General features: G+C 36.7%; 1 protein-coding gene across 4 annotated transcripts; it reads right to left on the reverse strand.

Annotated features, from left to right (window-relative positions):
• Window positions 1-2,392: 2,392 nt before the first annotated feature.
• On the reverse strand, window positions 2,393-22,234 carry LOC132283606 (protein TOPLESS-RELATED PROTEIN 2-like). Of its 4 annotated transcripts, none has more exons than XM_059785592.1 (26): window positions 22,031-22,234; window positions 21,160-21,265; window positions 20,517-20,696; window positions 20,312-20,425; window positions 20,069-20,227; window positions 19,718-19,895; window positions 19,507-19,633; window positions 19,288-19,400; window positions 19,009-19,147; window positions 18,729-18,838; window positions 18,550-18,619; window positions 18,357-18,430; window positions 18,181-18,276; window positions 17,888-17,983; window positions 17,609-17,736; window positions 13,169-13,403; window positions 12,896-13,063; window positions 12,695-12,802; window positions 12,464-12,610; window positions 12,081-12,191; window positions 11,794-11,976; window positions 11,529-11,657; window positions 10,771-10,866; window positions 10,425-10,610; window positions 3,640-3,815; window positions 2,393-2,882 (listed from the first exon to the last, which is right to left on the reverse strand). In XM_059785592.1, the coding sequence occupies exons 2-26, from the start codon at window positions 21,237-21,239 to the stop codon at window positions 2,666-2,668; spliced, it is 3,420 nt and encodes a 1,139-aa protein (XP_059641575.1). In that variant the 5' UTR covers window positions 21,240-21,265; window positions 22,031-22,234; the 3' UTR covers window positions 2,393-2,665. The 4 variants fall into 4 exon arrangements, with proteins under 4 accessions (XP_059641575.1, XP_059641573.1, XP_059641574.1 ...); XM_059785590.1 differs by having other exon boundaries at window positions 21,160-21,555; XM_059785591.1 differs by having other exon boundaries at window positions 21,376-22,234.
• Window positions 22,235-22,411: the final 177 nt, after the last annotated feature.

Consider the following 22,411-nt stretch of genomic DNA (forward strand, 5'->3'; position numbering starts at 1 on the left):
TTTGTCAGGTCAAATAGCACTACTCTTCCTAAAATTTGAAAATTTTAATTCCGACACTTTCTATGGCTTGAAACATTGACCTTGGACTTTTAAAACAGATTAGTTCGTTTATAAAGTTCCAATTCCAAAGACCTTTTTCTGTCCTAACAAAAAACTCAGACATCACTGTATTAATCTCATGTTTGAAAACTTTCCGCTTTATTCATCTGTGAAATTGATGTATTCATAAAATCTAATTCTCTTATGGGCTTTTATAATAGTAGTGTCAGTATGTGCATATATATATATAATTTAAAATATCTTCAAACCCAACCCCAATTAAAATATGCAGTTACATTTTAGGGTTAATTTCACCTACATCCCTCGATGTTTATTAATATTCCACACACACCCCCTCCACATTTCATAATTCCACTTACCTCCCTTGAGGTTTTGGTTTATGTAGCAAATTAACCCCTGCCGTTAAGTAACTGAAGGTGTCAGCATGAACAAACTAGTATAAGGTCAATTTTGCCCTTATAATACTTGAAATGACATTTTTAACCTCATTGACCAATGCAAAGTTACAAAATTACCCTCAATTTTTCAACAAGACAGATCTTTAAAAAAGAATTATTCTTCTGTACAAAGCCTAATAATCCATCCATAGCAATAAAGAAATAAATCAAATCAAATCAAAATCCCAATCAATCCTAAAATTATTAGTGAAGAATAAGGAGGCAATGCCACCTTAATCAAGCTCTAAATTGTAGTGAAGAAGGATGCTCAAAGTTCAACTCTAGAATTAAAGAGGATTCTCTTTGTCTCACACAGAGTCACGCACACATACATCTCCGTGGATGGTGGGAATGCCCAATTTTGTCCTTGCCGATCAGAACCCCACCATTTCAGGTCGATGTCGCCGTCGTCCTCATGTTCTCGTCGGTAAGAGATGATGCATCTCCGTTCAATCCTCTTCACTGCCGTTCAGTCCAGACCCACTTCTCGTAACTAAGAACAGACCCTCATCACACATTCTTGCATAGCCAGTAAGAACAGTCCAGTCAGAGGTCGCCACCGTCCTCGTCACAACTATTGCGGTCGCCGTCGTCCTCGTCACAACTATTGCGGTCGCCGTCGTCCCTGTCTTGCAGTCCTTTTTGCTCTCCGATTCAGTCAACAAATCAAGTTCTCTACTACAGTCGATTTCGCCGGTCTCGAGGCAACATGGCCTTCAATCGTGGCCACTGTTCCGATTCGGTCCTCCATTAACGCCATATCCCACAGCCGCCGGAGAAATTTTATTTGCCTTTGCGTTTTCAGTCCTTGCTTATTCTGCATGTCTCTCGCCATCTGGTTTTCCGTGGTCACCGATCAGACTTCAGAGCATAGGTTTGTTGTTAGTCGCCGAGTTTCTACTATTGACATCGAAACCACCGGAATCTACCATCACCGCCGTATATAAGATTTTCGTGAACGGCGGGCATGCTTCAATAGAGGACGCCAATGAGATTGCATGTTTGGAGGAATAAAATGACCGGTACGAGGCGAACTGTGACAAGGTCAGTGAAGCTTGTAGTTTCGCAATGGTGATGAAGTTACAAAGCTTGGCTGAATTCTTTTACAGAGCTCTGGCGTGTCTATGGCCGTTTTAAATTGGGTTTCACCGAGGCTCAGGCGGACTTCAACGCCGTCGAATCTGAGGTTCACTTGTACTGCTCACGTAGACTGGATTGAAGTTCGCCGGAGTCAGACCTGTGTGTAATGTAGATGTGTTCTGTGTGTATACGTGTCTATCCGTATATATATATCTGCGTATATGTACGTGGTGGTTGGTGGTCGGCCGTCGTGGTGGTAGGTCGAGGTGGAGAAAAGGCGAGATTGTTTTGTAACTCGCCAGAGATCGCTTCACCCAGTTCAGTCTGGCAATCCCTACTTCGGTAAAGTTCAGTCCAGTTCCTTGCAATTGAACGACGGGCATTAAGGAGAACGGCTCAACTATGATAAGAACCATCTTTTCCTATGGTTGCTGTTTGTGAATTCTATCGGTGGCCGGCATAGTTTCTTCGTCACCGGCAATAATGAAGAAAAATGAAAAAAAGAAGAAGATATATATATATATATATATATATATATATATATATATATATATATATGTCTGTGAGTAGAGAGAGAAAAAGGGTGTTAAGGTCTTTTCCTTCAAGTTATAAATTTTAATATATAATTCAGGGGTAAATTAGTAAAATCACACATTTCCGTTAGTAAACTGAACAGCGATTACTGACAGGGGGTGTAAACGTAGAGGGGGTGTGTGTGAAATATCGGCAAAGTTCAGGGAGTGTAGATGGAATTAACCCTACATTTTATGTGAGAAACAGAGAAAGAGAAGCTTCTAACTTAATACAATCAAGTCTCACCCAAAAGATAAATATCATGAGCATCTGTCAATTAATTGAAAGCAAGAGCAACATGAAAGTTCTACAATGGAAGGCAAAAATGGCCTAAACAACCCAAATATATATATGTGGTTGACCAACTATGCAGGACATTTTTCTATAAAAAGAAAATAATAAAAATAATAAAACAAAAGAACATACTCTCAAGTAGACTAAATTTACAATAAGATGATTATTATAGCAAAAGTATGTGAATGGCATAGCAGTAGAAAGAACCATGTTTTATAATGTCATCTGGAGGGGGTTTCAGATGGCTGACTATTCAAAGCAGAATTTGAGGGAACGGAAGTTAGAGTCCCATTCTCTTGAGGGGCTGAGCCACCCCATTTTGGCTCTCCATCAGACGGCTCAATCACATAGACTGCACCATCACTCATTCCTAGAGCAAGTTGGTTGGATTCAGATGGATGTGCCGCTATCACCACAGGAAAGCCCGAACCACAGCTACTGCAAAAAAAACAATCATTGTCAAATACTTAAAATATTCAAATATGTGTGTGTGAGCGAGGTGGTTGTGTTGGGATTTAAGCCTGGAAACCTAAACTATAAACCGCCCTCTCATAGGAATTTCTAGGACCAAAATTCGACTGAGTTGCCTAAAAGATTTGAATCTTAAAGTACAAAATTCAAAAGATTGTAGCTTTCGGAGTCTTGTGAGTTTCTTATTTGGTTTATTAATTATTACAGAGGAGTTCTCTCTTCAAATAGTTTCAACGGGGCTAAGGTTGTTCAAAGTCTTTCTAGATAGGATATAGCAGGGGAAGTCAGTTCATAAGGATCAAGCTTACCACAACAACAACAATGTGATGGTTGGATACCGTGGATGCAGATTACTGGTTGGGGAAGGGAAGTGACTGAATAAAAAAACATAGCAAAACTTTGGTGGCCTAGTATTGCTATTTATACCTAGTAGCGTGACTAGGTCTGGGTTGACTACAGTCACTCAGTTATGAAACCAAAATTAAAAGGGATGTAGCCATAAAATTACTAGCAGCTCACTCTAATATATATATGTGTGTGTGTGTGTGCGCGCGTGTGGAGGAAAAAAACATATGCAATTACAGAACTATTGAGCATAGGAAAGGCTGTTGTAACATTCAATATATTCATATCTTTTCCTCACCATCATAGTAGGGGAAAAAAAGAGCCACCACATATTCAGTGCAATTTTAAACATTCATGCAAATTTCTTTGTTTATTGTACCTGGCAGCAATTGATGAAGCCGTGTACGCAGAGGGGGCTATTCGACACCGAAGCCTCAAACTGTCAGCATCAAAAATCCCAATAGCACCATCGCAAAATCCAGTAAACACCATCAGACCATCACATGAGTATATTGCAGTTGAAATGGCAGCTGAAAGCGAGTCTTTTGGGGACCACTGCAATAAACAAAACAATTATAAGAAAATTAGACAAATCATGAATTAAAATTTAGGATGATCTACTGAACATGACAAATTACAACATAATAACTTGCCTTTAGTGGGGGTGAGGGGGAGCCTACTTTGAACAACCCCCTTACCTTTTCTGTCCCAAGAAATGAAAACAAAACGACAAAGGCCCTGTTTAATAACCGTTTTCGTTTTCGTTTATTGTTTAATGTTAAACATAAGTATTGTTCATCTTATGCTGTTAATAAACAGAATCATTGTTTTGTAATCTTAAACTGTTTTAAAAAAATTGAAGACAATAAACAAAACCATTTTTAGGTAACATTAAAATGCTAAAAAACAAAAAAGAAAAGCTTAAAAGGATGCCACTGCTAGCTCATTCCACTAACTACACAGGCCCTCCATGAAAATACCAAACATATCCATTCCCTAACCTGAATGCTTTTAATATAGCAAGGACAATGTTTGAAAAATTGAAGTTAACTGCAAAATTTTCAATAATAGTAGATGGGACTAGGACCTGTTCATTATAACTAAACAAAATCTCATATTGTATACTTAATTTGAAAAAGAAAAAAAAAAAAAGTCATAAAAGTTGTCCGATCATTACAGTACTAATTTTCTTTTTCCTAAATTTAGTTGTAATATTATAAAATATCTAAATTTAGTTATAATTTTATAAAATTTGAAGTATATAAATATATATATACATGGTACACGGCCATAAGAAAGCGCATACCCTTACTGTACAATCAAAATCTAAAACCAAGCATGAGAGAACCACTGAGCAATGAATGGTGGACACAGCTCTCAAGTATACACAATTATACACTAGTATATAAATATAAGTGTGCCCGTGTGGAGCTGTGTGTGTGTGTACATATGTAGACCGAGAAACCATATTCTACATTCAACAACTGTCAACAGAGACAACCATAAGCAACGAAGCTAGAAAGAAAGCAACACTTGATATTCATAGTTGGAAAGAAGAGCATTGGTTCGACTGAAATGGAAACACTAGTCCACAACAAGGACAACCACAGCTGCAAGCATATGGATCCAACGCACCATGTATTCTTAATTTCTCTTTTCAATCCACCATGAATCCTTTGGACTGTGTGCCGCGGTAGCTGAACCATGTATATCCTTGTGTTCTTTCATTCTTAATTTCTCTTTAGTTACTAATTTTTTTTTACCAACATATTATCAAAGCTGGTATATCATACCCTACTCTAAGACTCATTCGGCTCTTGTCTGCCTCGCTTGAATTTTGTGAAAAGATTTACTCGTCTCAAACCTTCGAATCTACTCATCTCAGGATCAACTCGTCTTGGATCTCCGTATCAACTTGTCTCGGATCTCCGGATCTACTCGTCTCAGACTCCCGACAACTTCGTATCTAGTTTCAAGTTGGACTCTAGTAGAGTTAAAATCTCCGTGTACGAACTTGAGAGTGGGTGTGGGGAGAATGTCATGTTAGGAGTGATTTAAGCCTTGATAGAATATTGATAGGGGTGATACATGGCATTGATTTTAGGAATCCTCTGTCAATTTATTTTTCATATTTATCCCTTGTATTCTTCCGCCTATAAATAGAGGGGTTTATTGTAAACAAAACTAAGAGAAAATATAATAAAAGTGATGTAGCCCTTTGGGCTTTTGTCGTAATACATGACTTTGAGAATCATGATTTGTAACCGTATCCTAGAATATAGGGATAGGGAGGGATACAATCATCCACCACTTTAGTCACCCAGAGCATTGTATATGGTATTCTAATTCTAACTATAATTCCATATCCCTTTTATACACTTTTTGCAGTTATAAAATAAATGAAGACATCCATAATTTGCACTTGTGGGTTTAATTAGAAAAATGATAATCTAAATCAACCCATAAGCGCTGCATAATATAGTTTTGCACTTTTTGAGAATATATTTTTGTCAATAACAAGTCTCTTCTATGCTTATTTCTTATCACCTGGAATCTCCGACACCTTTGTTCTTTATTTTTATTTTTTTAAATATCTATTATCCCCATGCTGTAGAGGGGGCTGCTCGTGCCACTGGTGCCGGTGAGCTATCACTTTGGGAATTATCAAAGGTTAGTCTTTTTTACTCGAAGATCGTATCACGGCAGGATGAGATTAAGTAATGCTTTTTCTCCCCTTTACTAATAATTGAAATGTCCTTGATGCTTTTTGGTGCTAATTGCTGAATGACTCAACCATGAATAATGCACTGCCAGGTACCTTTACCAGGAGGAAATCTCTTCAGGAAGCACTCTTTTGTTGAGGTTGAAACCATCAAATTTTCAGACCATGTCTTGTTTACCCCATAGCGGATTTTGTAGTTGTCTTCTATTAAAATTGTTTGGTTTGTCTTTTAGTCTTCAATCTATTTTAATCAGCCTTTGAGCCCAATGTTCTGATTAGTTGGATCAATGGTCCGCTAATTGATCTCCCAATTCAAGTTATCAGGTTCATTAACAATATTGTTGTTACTAAGAGAATTAAATCAGAACAATTACAACTATAATTCAAGTTATCATACTTATCCTAGTTGGAATTAACAGGTTCAAGATAGTTCTGTTTGATAAATTAATCACAATAAGTGTACCCTTTTCAATATTTGCAGGTCCAACATAGCCATGTTAGCTATTTTGGATAATCCCAGTCGGTGTTCCATTCCAATTGATTCCAATAATTTTATCCACTTAGAAAAAAAATGTTGTTTTTGAAGACAAATGTATAATAATTCTAACATAAAGCCCAAAGTTGTTAGAATGCATTAACCAAGATAAAAAAAACCATTCCTAGACACTTTTATTCAATTTATCCACTGCGGCCATACATTTTGATATCAAGTTGTTAGTGTTGATTAAGATTATCATACATATATATACAAAACCAGTCCATGCAACTCTAAAAAGCATAAAAAGCCCAAAGGGCTATATCGCTCTTATTATATTCTCTCTTAGTTTTGTTTACAATGAACTCCTCTATTTATATGTGAAAGAATACAAGTGAAAAATCTGGAAAATATATTGATGGAGGATTCCTATAATCAATGCCATAAATCACCCCTATCAATATTATATCAAGGCTTCAATCACTCCTTTTTTTCTTTTTTTGATAAGTAAAGATTGTATAAAAAGCATTATCAATATTGTATCAAGGCTTCAATCACTCTTTTTTTTTTTTGGACAAGTAAAGATTGTATAAAAAGTGTTCACTTATAAAAAAAACAAAGATTGTATAAAATGCGTTCAAACGGATAACACATCCCTCAAAAGCTACACAAGACCAAATAGGGCGTCTAAACCCTCAAAGAGTCCAAAAAATCAACAAGCTCCTCCAAGGATTTACAATTTCTCCCTGTAACCCAACAAAAAAGAGTACTAATAATGGAGAACTTCAACATCCCAATAGGATTCTCCTTTCCTTCAAAGGATTTCCTATTTCTTTCAAACCATAAACATCACGAGACACATAAAGGCGTAACCCTCCAAAAATCACGAAATTGGGCCCCCACTATACAACCTCTCCAGTCCTCAACCAAACCTTTGGAGGACCTGGGCATAACCCACTGAAACCCCAAACAAACCCAACAACAAAAGCAACAATCCAAAGCCACAGGACAATACAAAAGAAAGCGATCAACCGTTTCGACGTCATTCTTGCACATGCAACACCAATTAACCAAAATCTGTTTTCTTCGCTTAAGGTTATCCTAAGTCAAGATCTTCCCCAAGATGGACGTCTATGCAAAAAAAGCCACTTTCCGAGGGATTTTCAATAGCCAAATGGCCCTTCATGGGAAGGTAGTGCCCAGAGTATCCGAAAGACATGTAAAAAGACCAAACATCAAAACGACCTTGAGAAGAGAGAATCCACACACAAAGGTCAAAAACCTCCCCCACAAACGAAATGCTAAAGAAACGAGTTGGAGCTCCATTGATGAGGATCGAGAAGCGAACACTGGAAATACAAAACTCAATCCATTTCCTCCATCTCTTACTGAACCCCATCCTATCGAGAAGATAAAGAAGGAAACTACAGCTAACATGATCATACGCCTTCTCGATGTCCAACTTGCTCAAAACACCTGGCAACCCTCACCCAGACAAGAGTCAACGCACTCACTAGCAATAAGGACATAATCTAAAATCCGAAGACCTCCAACAAAAGCATTTTGGTACACGAAGATTTTAACAAGTGTCCAACTTGACACAGAATTGTCGAGAGCTTGAGACTAATAGATCCAAAAATCCAAGACAAGTTGATTCGGAGGTTCGAGACAACCTGATCCTGAGATTCAAGATGAGTAGATCCGAAGATCCGAGATGAGTACATCTGATCACAAAATTCATGCGAGACAAAGGAGAGCCGAACGAGTCCTAGAGTAGGTATGATAAATTTGCTTTGATACCATGTTGATAAAAAAATAAAAAGATTGAAGAGAGAAATTTGAATGTGTTACGACAAACACAGCGAACCAAGCGACAATTACGAAACACGACAGAAAAATAAACACACCACACAAAAAACAAAAAGATTTATACGTGATTCGGCAAAGCCTACATCCACAGTGGAGATCCGGCGAAAGTTTTTACTATGTGTAAAATTGGAGATTATAAGTTTCAGCCCCTCACTCTCTCTGTGTACGATTTTCAGTCTCTTGATCATCACACTCCAAACCCTAAGCACCCTTATACATTGGGCTACAAGAGCGTATTAATAAGGGTCCACGACCTATAAGCAAAAACGGGTCAAAAATTTTCCTCCTCGGGTCGTAAACGGGTACCCGACACCAAATTCGGGCCATAACATCACAAAATGAAACACAATGATATACATGGTTCGGCCACTACGTCCTACATCTACAGCGCACTAAGTCCAAAGGGCTTCATCACTTTTATTATATTCTCTCTTAATTTTGTTTATAATGACCACCTCTATTTATAAGTGAAAGAATACAAATGATAAATATGAAAAATACATTGATGGATTATTTCTAAAATCAATCCCATAAATCACCTGTATCAATATTATATCAAGGCTTGAATCACTCCTATCATGATATTCTCTTTACAGGGTGCAACTTACGCAAGCCAACCCTAACCGATCTACTGGCTAGGGTAACTCTTTTTGTTGCTCCAGTCAAACTCGTTGAAAGATTTCAACCCCACTGAATTAAGGTTTGGATTAGCCAAATGTAGCAGACAACCAACCCAGCCCAACTCAAGGTAAGAAAACTAGTGGGATTGGAGCTTGCGTTGGGCTCAAACTTGGTTGAGGCTTTTAACATTCCAAGTTGAGCTGATGACCGGGAAAAAAAAAAATTTACCCCTACTCATCTAGGTAACACTCCTACTTAAGCTACATCATACAACCATAATTTCAAATTTATAAATAACTCAAACTAAAAACTGGCATAGATATACATATCACGGAGAACGAGATATGACTGGCACACATGCGATTCATGTGTTTTGCCTCTAATTTTGGGGAAGAGGCAATGATAGATATTAAGATTAAATTTTATTTATTTATTATTATTATTGGCATAGTCTTAATTTTAGGGATATTTTAGTAATTTAATACACGTTTTTTTTTTTTTTTGGTAATAGGGTTGATTAGGGTTCTACTTTGATGCTCATATATATATGGCTTGTGACATTAAGCAGACAGTTTTTGGATAAATATTGAATACTGAGATTGATTAAAGAAATCTCTCTATCTCTCTCTCTCACGTCCTCCTCCTTTGTTCTTCTCTCTTCTTCTCCCATTCTGCATCAAATCGAATTCAAAACAGCCCCTACCCATCCTGGATCAACATATGCTACCATACTTATAATAAATTACACAGAATTATGAATTTGAAGTAGGGAAGTATAAAAACTTGACCACTAAGACTATTATAGACTTGTTGAAGGTCATTTATAAAGACACAATAACATAATTTGACTAGAAAAATCCCATGGACTTCTACATAATGGTCATGTCTTGAAAATTTGGAATTACCAAAATATGCCTACCTCATAAAACTTGAAAAATATAAATAAAGTTGTCCAGCAGCATTGACCGAACCACATAAACCATTTTGTATTATCTCCATTTCACCTCTCAATATTTTTCGGGAATAATTTGTAAATTGCATTATTAATCAAATATACCTGTCAAAGAATCCTGATAAACACAGTTAACATGTGTTAACTACTGTAGCATCAGTTTTATGCAGGCCCAATATGGTCTAATGGTATTCAGCTTCTTTATGATAAATTCAGAAATTCTAAAAAAGTAATCACAAAGCACCAGTAACTGAAGCAGTGCGGCACAATAAATAATACCAGCAATATATTCTAAAAGTGAAACATCAAAGCATGACATAGGAGCTCATTAGATGTTTTTTGGTGTGAGGAAAAAGGAAAAAGAAAAAGAAAAGAAATCAACGAGCCAAAACAAATATATATTTTGAATTATTCACGTTCTTGAGGCTAGGAACGTTGAACTTTTAATAACCAGGAGATCTAATTCTAATAGGCAATATAAATTCTACAAGGCTAAAACAATGAGCTTTGATGTAGAGGACTTACTGATCGCAAACATTCGAGTTGACTATCATAAACAGCAATCTGGCTTTCATGAACCACCAGTAGATGGGCTTGATCATTATGGAATTGAACTTTAGTTTCTCCGACCAGGGGAGATTGGTGACCAGGCAGTGCTTGTATGGGCCTTGCTTTCCTCTTCTCCCATCCATCAACACTCCAGACGCATAGCTGCAATTGAGATCAAGTATAAAGCACTTAAACCAGCAGTTGAACATCATGTAAATTACCCAAAAAATACATATCCTCTCAACATTGAAATGCCAGATAATGACTTTAAGGGACAACATAATTTTGCACCAAAAAAAAAAAACTCGTATACAGAACTTGCCTGAGCATCAGCTCCAGATGATACCAGTAAATTCGAAGTCTGTGAAAATGCAAGCCCCGTGATCCGTCTCTGGTGACCCTTGAGCTTGGTTTTAACCTACCGAAGTGGTTAAAAAGTATATATATAAAAAGAATTGAATACGATTCGAAGAAAATGGAAATAAAAATTTGCCAAAAGAATTGTAACTAAGAAGGACAGTGACCTACAGGATAAATTCATACCCTTCATTGTCATATATAAGAGCACCAACAAAAATTAAAACCATACTGCTAAGTGATCACTTGCTGCTTATATTTTCCCTCACTTAAACATTGTCTTAAAGTAAGTGACGATATTCCAAAACCTAATAACACAAAATCACTATATTTATCCTTTTTTTTTTTTTTTTTTTTTTTTTGGATAAGTTACTATATTTATCTTTATGAACAACAGCTGTAGAATGTAGAGAGATTGCGAAGATGAAACATTACTTGGTTGCTTAATATTCACCAATAGCATTAGCAATCATCATTGCAGATAAGAAAAAGAGAATCATTTGCCAAACAACTATATTTCTGAACTAAAATAACACCTACATTTTGTTACATAAATTGCAGTATCCCAGAGTTGCCTCTTATTATTTCTTATCAAAAAACTGTCAAAAGAGAATCTGAAATAATAAGACTATCATTATGATTAACATATACAATGTGTATTGTTATCCTCTAAAGGAAGTGCACTTTATAGCCTCTCGCACGTAAATAAGAGGAGTGTTTCACCTCATCAACCCGGACATTGTATATTTGAATAGTAGAATCCTCCATTCCTATGGCGATGATATTGTTGTCTTGAGGATGAAATGCCAAGTACGTGGCTGCGGGAGGCGGAGGCATGAAAGTTGTCATTACCTGGACAGAAAATTAAATAGTTCAGTTCGGTTATGTTAAAATACCCTGAGAAAAGGTTAAGCAACCATTAACCAGTCTGGATCTGGAAAAGCAATGGTAAGCAAGCCGTGAATGATTAGAAGGGATAACAACTAACTTTAAACGTCATCATGTTGAACAAGGAGACCTTCCCGCCCGAGGCAGACATGACATAAGAATCATTTTTGGACAAGGCAATGCATGCAGCTGCCTCTTCAGCTGGTTTAGTGTCACTCGAGTCATTAGTCATGACACCCCCACTTGAAGGCTGCCAGAACTGTGGCACATTGGATGCAGTGGACTGAAAAATATAGAGAAAAGGGATTAGAATGAAAGGACCGAAGGATAAATGAAAAGAAAAAACAAACGGAGTGAATAAAAGAGAATGTGAATTCCAAGACTAACCTTCCCAGATGGATTGCGTTCACTGCGTTGCCATTTCCAGAGCTTGTGAACAGCATTGGAGGCAAGAGACAGTAAAGCTAGCCCAGAATTTGTGTAGAGCAGCCGCACAACCTGCAGTTCATGCTATGCGTTACCTTAATTCAAGCCATGGAAAGAGAAACACGAGAGCAGAATAGCATGAAGTACTAAAAATTTATGATAACGAGGATGCATGTTGAAATAAAAAACATGCCATCTTGGAACTGAATTATGGTACCACAAAACTGCAGAGCTTGTGAGTCATTCCAAGGCAGGTCACATTCAAATCAAATGCCACCCCAAACAGGAAAGTGAACATTTATTTGTATTAACCAGATCATCTTAGGCACCATCCCGAAAAATACCTTGCTTGCCATCAAAGGATCAGGCAGCTTTAGAGCCTTTAGTTGAGATGCGTCAACAATATCAGGGAATTTCCAGCTTCTAGTTTTATCAGCATTATCTGATATCCTAGGTTTAATATCAGCCCCCCTGCTGCTCTCCGCAGAAGCCTGCAATACATAGAACAACATAATCTAAAAATTATAAATAGAGCTAAATAAATGATGATGAAAAGAATAGGAACAACAACTCACAAGACTGCCAATGGATACTGGAGGCTGGATTCTATCAGAACGTTCTAGCGCTGGAGCTAAGGGAGCAGAAACATTAGCAATGGGTCCTAATGCACTGGCAACCGAAGGCTGCAAAGGAAGTTGCAAAGAAGAAATTATCAAAACCACAGTCATGACTTGAATGACAAACAAGAGAAATAATGAAAACAAGAGCAAAAATACTTTAATGTTGACAGCTTCAGAAAGCCCTCGAGCCCCCTCAAATGTTCTGCCCTCCAGCATCCTCACCATACGCTGCCCATCGGTATTTGCTAGGACCTTGATTCCGTTGTCACTGGTTGTAATAGCCAGCAATGACCCTTCCTTATTAAATCTTAGTCTAGGGCTTGCCTGCAAGGAAGCAAAAGATGAATTAACAACCCAACGAATTTTACTCGTTCAAGCTGCTAATGCATTTGACAAACTGAACTGCCGATGTGTGCCAAGTGTACTTACAGGTAATCCACCATCCGCGTCAGAAACTGTTAGTATGTTGGTATTGTCCATATCCCAGAACTTAATCTGAAATTCATCACCCGCAGCTAAGAAACGGTTCCTCGTCGTGTCAAATTGCACAACACCTAAAGACCGCTTCCTAAAACCAGAATATGTTCTCCTAATTGCTCCTTCACTCTCATTCCATTCAACCAGGTAGGATTCTCCGTCTTTACTCGTTCCACAGGAGAATAGTCTGAAAGAAATATGAAATTAAGAATATAAGGAACTAATGACAACAATAACCGCCAAAGAAATTTGCTGCTTCTTCTTTTTTTCTTTTTTTTCTTTTTTTTTGAATGATAATGGCAATGATTATGTTAGGAGTAAATTACTCATTTCCTTAAAATTTATGAAATTAAGACCTTTATTCCTTGAACATTCTGAAAGACGTAATACTGCTAACAAAATGAATGATCGGATCCAATTGCATGACCAGGATCCAAATTATAATGCATGCTTTAACCAAATTTCACTAATGGAAATGATATACAGGGAAAACACACACAAAGTATTTAATTAGTTAAACACTTTGTTTGGTGCATTAATAATGCTCAGGCTGTCAAGCGTCAAACATGGGAACACAGTTTCAAGACCTTTATTCCTTGAACATTCTGAAAGACATAATACTGCTAACAAAATGAATGATCTGATCCAATTGCATGATCGGGATCCAAATTATAATCAGTGTTATTAAAGGCTCAAGGCGCACCAAGGCGCTAGAGGTCCTTCGGAGCCTAGGTACAAGGCGCACATCGAGGCGCGCGACTGAGTGAAGTGAGGCGCGCGACTGAGTGAAGTGAGGCGCACAATTGAAATTCTAAACTACCATAAAAGCATTCATATCTCATAAGTTGTATCAATATTCTAAAAATTAATATCAAATATAAAAAGTAAATCCATCAACCATATCAGAATTCAAGAACCATAAAACAGAGCACAAATTTGTTTTCTTTAAAGGCAAAACAGAGCACAAAAAGAAATAAAGTTATTAAAATAAAAAAAAAAACTGTTAACAATGAAAGGGAAAAAAAAAAAAGTAGAGACAAAAGAAGTAGATGAGAAGAAAGACAAAGTGTTAAAGAAAAAGGAGGAGAAAAAAACAGACAAAAAATAATAATAATAAAGAGGACAGAGAGAGGAGACCTAGACGAAGAGAGTAGTAGAGGAGTAGAGGAGAAGAGAGAGAAGAAAGAAATAACTGACATGGCTTCGTCGTTCGTCTCTGCAACTAGGGTGTCTAGGGTTTCGTCGTTTGTCTCAGTCTCACCCTTTCTATGTTCGGTTGACACTTTGACTCTTGGAATTTCTTATTTGTTTATTCTTTTGAACAAAAGTTCCTTCTCTCATATGCTTAGGCTTTCTTATTTGGTTATTAAGTTGCCAAAATTACCCTTTTTGGCTTAAGAAATAGAATAATCATTTAAATAGAAAAAACAGTGAGGTGTGCCTAGGACAAGGCAAAACCAAGGCGCGCGCCTAGTAAACATCAGTGTGCCTCCGATGACAACACAGGCGCTAGACCTGCGCCTCGAGCCTAGACGCGCCTTTAAAAACACTGATTATTATGCATGTTCTAACCAAAGTATCTACTTATTTAAACACTTTTTTTGCTGCATTAATAATACACAGGCTGTCAAGCGTCAAACATGGGAACACAGTTTCAAGACTGAGAGCAGCTAGTTTGTGCAAATAATATCAAAAGTTAAGTCTGCGTCAAAAATACCCTACCCAATACCTCAATTAATGGGGAGCGCGTTAGGTAAAGATATTTAATTAATTAAAAGAGGTTTAATAAATAATTAAAAAACAAGGTACACACACGTTAGTAAGGAGTTAGGTCTCGTATTGCATTTAACAATTTACTCGTTTACACGGAGAGGGTCTTGTATTTCCTGCTCGATTTTGTTTGTATTCAATTGTCAAATTTCATCAGTTGTCCTGACTCCATTTTTCAAGTTGACTGAAACAAAGGTATAAGGTTCCATTGCTGAACCTAATTGTCTAATTCTTCGTCCCTAATCCAGGCATAACGAATTTGATTTTAAAGCCCTTCCATCTTTGACTCATCATTATTCAGCGCAGAATCTCTGAAATAATCTGGCAAGTATTAAACTCCATAAGAGTTTGGATATAGAGAAGCCATTTTTCCACATTGCATGACTTTGGAACCTAATTTCTACGCCATGTTTCCAACTTCAAACTGCATTGCTTTACTATATCAGTCCCCACTATTTGTCATTCTTCAGTAAAGCATAACTCTAGGTTGCTACATGTTTTAACTCCTTATGACAAGTTACCTAAAAGGCATGGACACTTCTATGAGGTGTCGTGTCCATGTCAGACACCGACACTTCATGACCATGTCCATAATTTAAAAATATTTTTTATTACCTCGGACACTTGGCCGACATATCCCACATTGTCTTATATAAAAGAACCATATGAAAGCCCTAGAAACAAAATTATGAACATATATCAGAGTGTCCAACCTCTTATTTATATATATATATATATATATTGACATTAAACACGTCATAGTAAGTAATATGAACAAAAACACAACTACAATGACAAGATAGAATAGTAATATCATCTATATAATATACTCTTTTTCGTATTCAAATAACTTCACTTTCTAAGTTATGCAACTTTAGTGTAGAAATTATAAAGTAATTAAAGTTCTATAATTGCCTTACTGACTAAATATATAAATGAAATTTTATATTTATATTAGCCGTGTCCGTGTTTGTGTCCTAGTTTTTTTTAGACTTTGACATGTCGGTGTATCCATGTCGTATTGTCTGTGTCCATGCTTCTTAGCTAGTTAAATAAGATGAAAGATAGAAGGCATTCATTCGATTAGTTCATTCATTTGATAATAACTTAGTATATAGTACAAAAGTGTTTAATTTTTCCTATGACTTGGATTCTATTGAGCTCATTCATGGCTAGGAAACAAAAATGTTCTAGCAGAAAGTGAAGTCCCTTTTCAAGAGCTGTTTAGTTCCAGAATACCCATCACCATATGCAAAATTGCTTGAACATGAGATTTGCTTACTATTTTGGTTAGAAAAACTACTCAGTTGTTCTCCATCCAAGAATAAAAACTTTGGAGCAAAGCAGAGTATCAAATTGCTATCCTCCAAATATGATAATGTGGCATCAAGGAGAGTTACAAATCGTATCACGTGGATCGCAAGCCTGAAGCCCCTAACCACATATGAAACCACAAAATTTTGTTGAATTTCTCATGATTTGGATTAAATTTTTCTCAACATATACACTAAAGAATAATATCATAAAAAAGAATTATATTACAATACTGGTTTTCAACTATTAATAATACAGTCTAGTTGCAATCCCAGCAACCGCATGCGCCCCCCCAAAATCAAAATTTTAGGCTACTGGCTTTTCCAGCCATTTTGCTAATTAAAATACAACAATGAAAAACACTATGTGAATACTCCTCGGAGGATGCCTCCAAGACACTAAAGTTACCTTTCAAAGAATCATAGATCACAATGCTATTAATATAACATTCTTATTCAGAGAGGAAGACATATTTTTACATTGTAAGTGACATAGTATCAATGGGTCATCATGCTTCATTCATTTGATCCTGTAGCCTGTAGGCAATGCCAAAAACAGCTTTTGAGCTGTTTTCAAGTTCCATTATGAAGTAGAGGACAAAAGAAGGGATTTGTCTAGTGTACCTACATGTTATCAACAGAAGCATTTTTTAAGATGAGAAGTTTTAATTTTTTAGTTACAGTGCCAAAATTTCCTTCTACATCTGTAACTAGGGATATTTTCCCCTTTTTTCTTAATATTGTCGAAGACTGAGGTTTTGGTGAGTGATTTGATGAAAATAGAGGTGGATTTTGTTGTTTATTACTGTTTGACAATTCTACTGGTTAGCGCTGCCATTGTATCCATGACATCAAAACAACATTGGTGACATGGCCCTGCTTGTTTACTTTTAATAAAGTCACAACTCAAATCATCCACATCTTTAAGCTTTAACCGACGCACCAAGCAATGGCTCCTATTCATTTATTTATATACATATAATAATGATCATAGCTTAGCAAAATACGGTGACAGGCCTTACTTGGTGGATGAAGGTTAAAAGAAGGGAAAATCTACAATCCTTCTTTGAGAAGCAAGGTTATTACTAATTTCAGAATGATCAGGCACAAAGCACCAATTATAAGAAACCTCTGAAAGTGAAAGTGTAAGTTTATGATGATGATGATGATGACAATCGTAAAAGATATAAAATAATAATAATAATATGAAAAAGAAAAGGAACATGCTGAAAGATCATAATATATTAGTAATCCCTAGATTTTAAGAGAAGAACAAGAAGATAGTTGCATCAAATTAAAATCCCAAGACCTGGTTCCATCAGCGCTATATGCCATTGTGGTGCACCAAAGCCCAGGGGCATCATAATCGACTCTTGATCCCAAGCAATCATAGAGCCATGCTTTTATTTTCCCGTCCATGGCAGTGGAGAAAATAAACTGCAGATAGAAGAAAAGAGATTCATACCAGATAATGTTCAACGGGGTACTAAGCTCTCTGAAACTTCACTTACCCCATTTGTCAAGATAAGCCTATGAATTCACTTAAATGTCAGAGGAAAGAGTGAAATCAATTTCTAAGGAATTTTACCTGAATATTTTCTTTATAGTGAGGGCAGACAGAATATACAGGAGCTTCATGGCCTTCAAATATATACTGCCTGCGCCCAGCTACAGCATCCCACACCTATACACAAAAAGTTACACGAGGACACATAATTTTGCATGATCAAAACCATATTATGATGTCTAAAAAGAAAGAAATACAGCCACTTTGTTCCACATGGAACTCAGATCCTCAACCTCCTCTTTGAGAGGTGGAGGGGATATTAGTCAAGTTAAAATTTGGTTGTTCCAGACCTTACTATGATCAGAAGGTGATACCTTAATCGTCTTATCATCACCACATGTGACAATACAAAGTTGCTTATTGGGATGAGCAAAGGCAATATCGTTAACGCCACCTATATGAGCATCAATCTACAAAACGGAAAGAGTCATCAAGTTCATGAACCTTAGTCTAACTACTAAAAGCAACATTCGCATGTAAACGGGCTTACTTCCAAGTGCTGTCTCAGTTCTCCTGCTGGATTGTACGTGTATATCTGAACAATGTGCTTTGAGAATGCAACGCCTGCAAGAGAGAAAATTTATTAAGAACAATAAAATGCAATCTGGAAAGTTAGAAGTAGAACATCTAAAAGAATTAGAAAAAAAAATTAAGTATAAAAAGTTAAAGATTTAGAGATATACCAAGAATAGATCCGTCTGGGGCCCAAATGCATCGATTAACAGAGATTGTGGCATCTTTCACCAAAGTTGTCTGTTGATTTAATAAAGATTTTGTTACAAAAATGACAAGATATTCATGACCTGAATAAAGCACCAAATCAAGATAATAAAAAAAGGGGTGAGACCAATGAAATTCTTACCTGCAATGGCATTGAACAAGCTGAGATATCCCAAACCTTGAAGACTTTATGTGCTAACCTTTCTCGAGATCCAACTTCCCATATGCTAATGTCACCAACATTTGTTCCAACTATAAGAAATAGTTAAGACAATAATAAATTTAGACATTAAGCTGTAAGAACGTTAGAGCTTATAGTTTTTGCTACTTCTTTGTTTGTCATCATCAGAGATACAAGAACAAATCACTAGTTAGTTGCTTAAAACTTAAGCCGGATTAAAAGAGGTTATTCACGCATCAACCTAGAAGAACAGTCTGCTGCTGTGGATGGAAGTCCATGCTCATGACATTAGATCCCTGGTTAAGATTCCGCACGACAGATTTTGGAAGGTCATCTGGAGAACAAATATTGGGAGGATGTGTTGAACCAGAAAAAGAAACCTACACAGTATATTTGAGTGTTTCAATACGCAAACACAAAATCAATAAAACACCCTAAATTGGAAAGTTGTATATAACTCCAAACCAACAACAAAAAATTTCGCGATTATGAGAGACATGGTATGTTCATTAGTTCACACCTCATCAGATTGGCCGGTGCGAATTCGTTTCATCAAGTGTTCTGAGTCGGCCGTTTGATAGTCCATTCCAGGAGCACCTGGAGGCGTCCTCGGGTGTTTATTTAGGAATGCAGCTGTAGAGAATAGAACAAGCAATATTTAGTTAAACAGCATAAATTAGACACTGAATGTCTAAGAGGGTATTAGCTAAGCTTGCATTAAATTTTAAAGAAAACTCACCTGGAACAGGAGGCTGCACAAGACCAGGGGGTCCTGCTGCAACAGCAGCATGAGGTATGGAAGGGTTAGTACCAGACATCCACCCAGCTATGGCACTTGCAGATGGAGAGACAACTGGCTGAAATGGCTGCAAATAAGAAAGCCGACTTGAGTGAAAATTTGAAGGCAACAAAATTTGCATGTGCAGATAAGCTAATGTAATTGTACTTACACCATGGGCCCCAATAGGAGGGAAAGCCCCAGCTTTTGGAACAGGTCCAGAAAGAAGGCTATTAGTAGGTGGAGGAGCACGAGTTCCATTGCTAGAAGCACAAGTATGATCAGTAAAAAGTGTTTTGATATCAGGGTTTGGACGCGGGTTCTTGCAAAGTTGATGCTGCCAATTAAGACTGAAAACCCGAAGAACATAAAAATTTGATAGTATCTTAATAAAATAGCAACAAGAAGAGTTCAATATTATTTAACATGTTCAAAATTTTCATCAAATGATTGGAAACTGGCAATAAAAAAAGAAAGTACACAATTAAAAAGGAAAAAAAAAAAAAAAAAAAGTCTTACAAACCTTTGATTTATCAATGTCCGCAGTCGTGAAGCTTTGAATGCAGGAAATGTGAGCTTGTCACGAAACAATGGATTTGCTTCTATAAGTTTTTTAAGTTCAACCAGCATAATATTTCGTGCCGATTTTGTGTCCCCATACTTGGAAAGCTGCTCATTCTGCCTAATGAAATGATACAAAAAGGTTGGAGGTACTCAGGTAACAAATTGCAAATTATATTATTAGCTATCTGGCTGAATTTAGTACCTAAAATTGTCAAGGGTAAGTAGCTGGGTAATCTCCTTAAAGAGTTCTTCATTGAAAGAGGAAAACATCTTGAGATCCTTCATAAGAATCTCAACAGCTTTTGCTCGGTCATGCCTGAGACACATGACATTAAAAAGTGATCAAAAGATATTTAGGAACCCAAAAGCTCATTTAGATACCAAAAGTGGCACAAACATAGACTCACCTATCAAGGGCTTCCAAATATTTTTGTTTTCTTATTTCAAAGAAAATCTTCATTGAGTAGCGGTTGTCCTCGACCTTTGTGAACCCGCATAAATAGCGTTCAACTTCATCCCATTGACCAGCTTGCACTTGATCCTCAAAGTATTTCATATTGAAAAAAAAACCAGATTCCTGTTCCAACCTAAAGATACACATCGTTTCAAATTAATAACAGTGCCGACAAATCTAGACAACTAGTCTTTCTTGAAGTATAAAAAAGAAAGCCCTGCCACTTTGATTGCCAAGATAACTTAGGGAATTAAAGACATAGAAAAATTACAACTAGAACCTTCAAAGTTATGTTTCGTGTAGTTTCAATCTACAAAAATTTTGATACCCATCTCTCAAGGTCAAAGAGATTACTACACCTATATGAGAGATTATTGCTCTTGATTTATATAGTTTATTTGTCAGAATTTAGGGGAGGTCTTTCTTTCTTTTCCTGTTTATTTTATTTTTTTATTTTTTTATTTTTTTCCTTTTCTTTTCGTAGGTCTCAAGTGATGAAGATGCTAAGATTCAACATTTCAATATATTTCCATATCCAATACTTTCCAAGCAACTAAAGAATGCTGAAATACAAACATAAGAAAGAAACAACTTACTTATGGACTGTTTCCTTGAACTTCTCCTCATCCAAAAATTGTAATATTAAGAAAACCAACTCCCTACTCAAGGATGACATGGTTCCCGTTCCCGTTCCTGGTATCCCTAACCACTCCAGCGCAAATATTCAGTATCAAACTATAAATACAGATTAGAAATTCAGTAACCACAGAATAAAATTTTCAATCTCTTTGAAGAAGACTGTCTTCTCCAACCTTTTCAAGTCTAAGAACTTCAGTATAAATACAACCCCTTATGCCTCGAATATTCTCTAGAACAATTAGAAGAGTACAGTACAATTAATCAACACAGTGATTCTTGGGTATCTGAACTTCTTAATGCAGTATCAGGTTACATTCACAAACACCCACTTCACATCTCTTCACCAAATAAACCTGTATATGAAATCAGCCAAAAGATTGATCCAAAATGATGAATTTGACACCAATATGTCAAAAATTAAAAATGCCAATGCTACAAGTAACCAACTGCAAATGCTCAAACACCTGGGGTCCTAAAATTCACCTTTCATTACCAAACACCAATACTGTAACCAAGCTTATCTTAATTTCTAAAAACCCAGAGCCTGAAATGAAACACCCAAATCAAAACTTGTTAACCAAGCAAGCATAGACCCCCTACTAATTGAAGATGAGCCCTAAGAAAAGCTCAAATTCTTCTGCAGAATACCCAAAATGATCGATGAACCGACAAAACCTCTTTCTCTCAAACCCTACTTTCTCTAACTAATATCCACTGGAAATGAGAGCAGATAATTGGGAGGAACTTGGGGATGAACTAACTACTTCAGATCCAAACACATGAAACTATATGTATTGAAATGAAAATGGAACGAAGAGGCGGCCTTACTGGTGACCCAGAAGAAACAGAGCTAGGGTTTTGTGAAGAACCTCTTTTCTCTGCAACAACACATGTTGCACATCCCTGTTGTACTTTTGCGCCCTCTCTCTCTCTCTCCTCTTTCTCTCTCTCTATCTTTCTCTTTACTATGTTTTTATATTCTCTCTCTAGAACTGCATTTTATATGTGGGCTTTCTTCAGTGTTCTCTCTCTTCTCGACTGCTGTCTTTAACAACTAAGGGTAGTGAAAGAGCCACATGCGTGTCAGAAAGAGGTTTTTGTTCACCAATGAAACCTAGCTTTATAAGGTAATGTGTCGTATTCCTATTGGGTGTTCTATAAACCATTTTGACAAATACTGTTCCTTAAATTTTTTCTTTTTTTACTCTG

This window comes from Cornus florida, unplaced genomic scaffold, assembly GCF_030987335.1.
Source record: "Cornus florida cultivar Cherokee Brave unplaced genomic scaffold, ASM3098733v1 CherokeeBrave_3.0.0_Hap2_Chr11, whole genome shotgun sequence".
NCBI lineage: Eukaryota > Viridiplantae > Streptophyta > Magnoliopsida > Cornales > Cornaceae > Cornus > Cornus florida.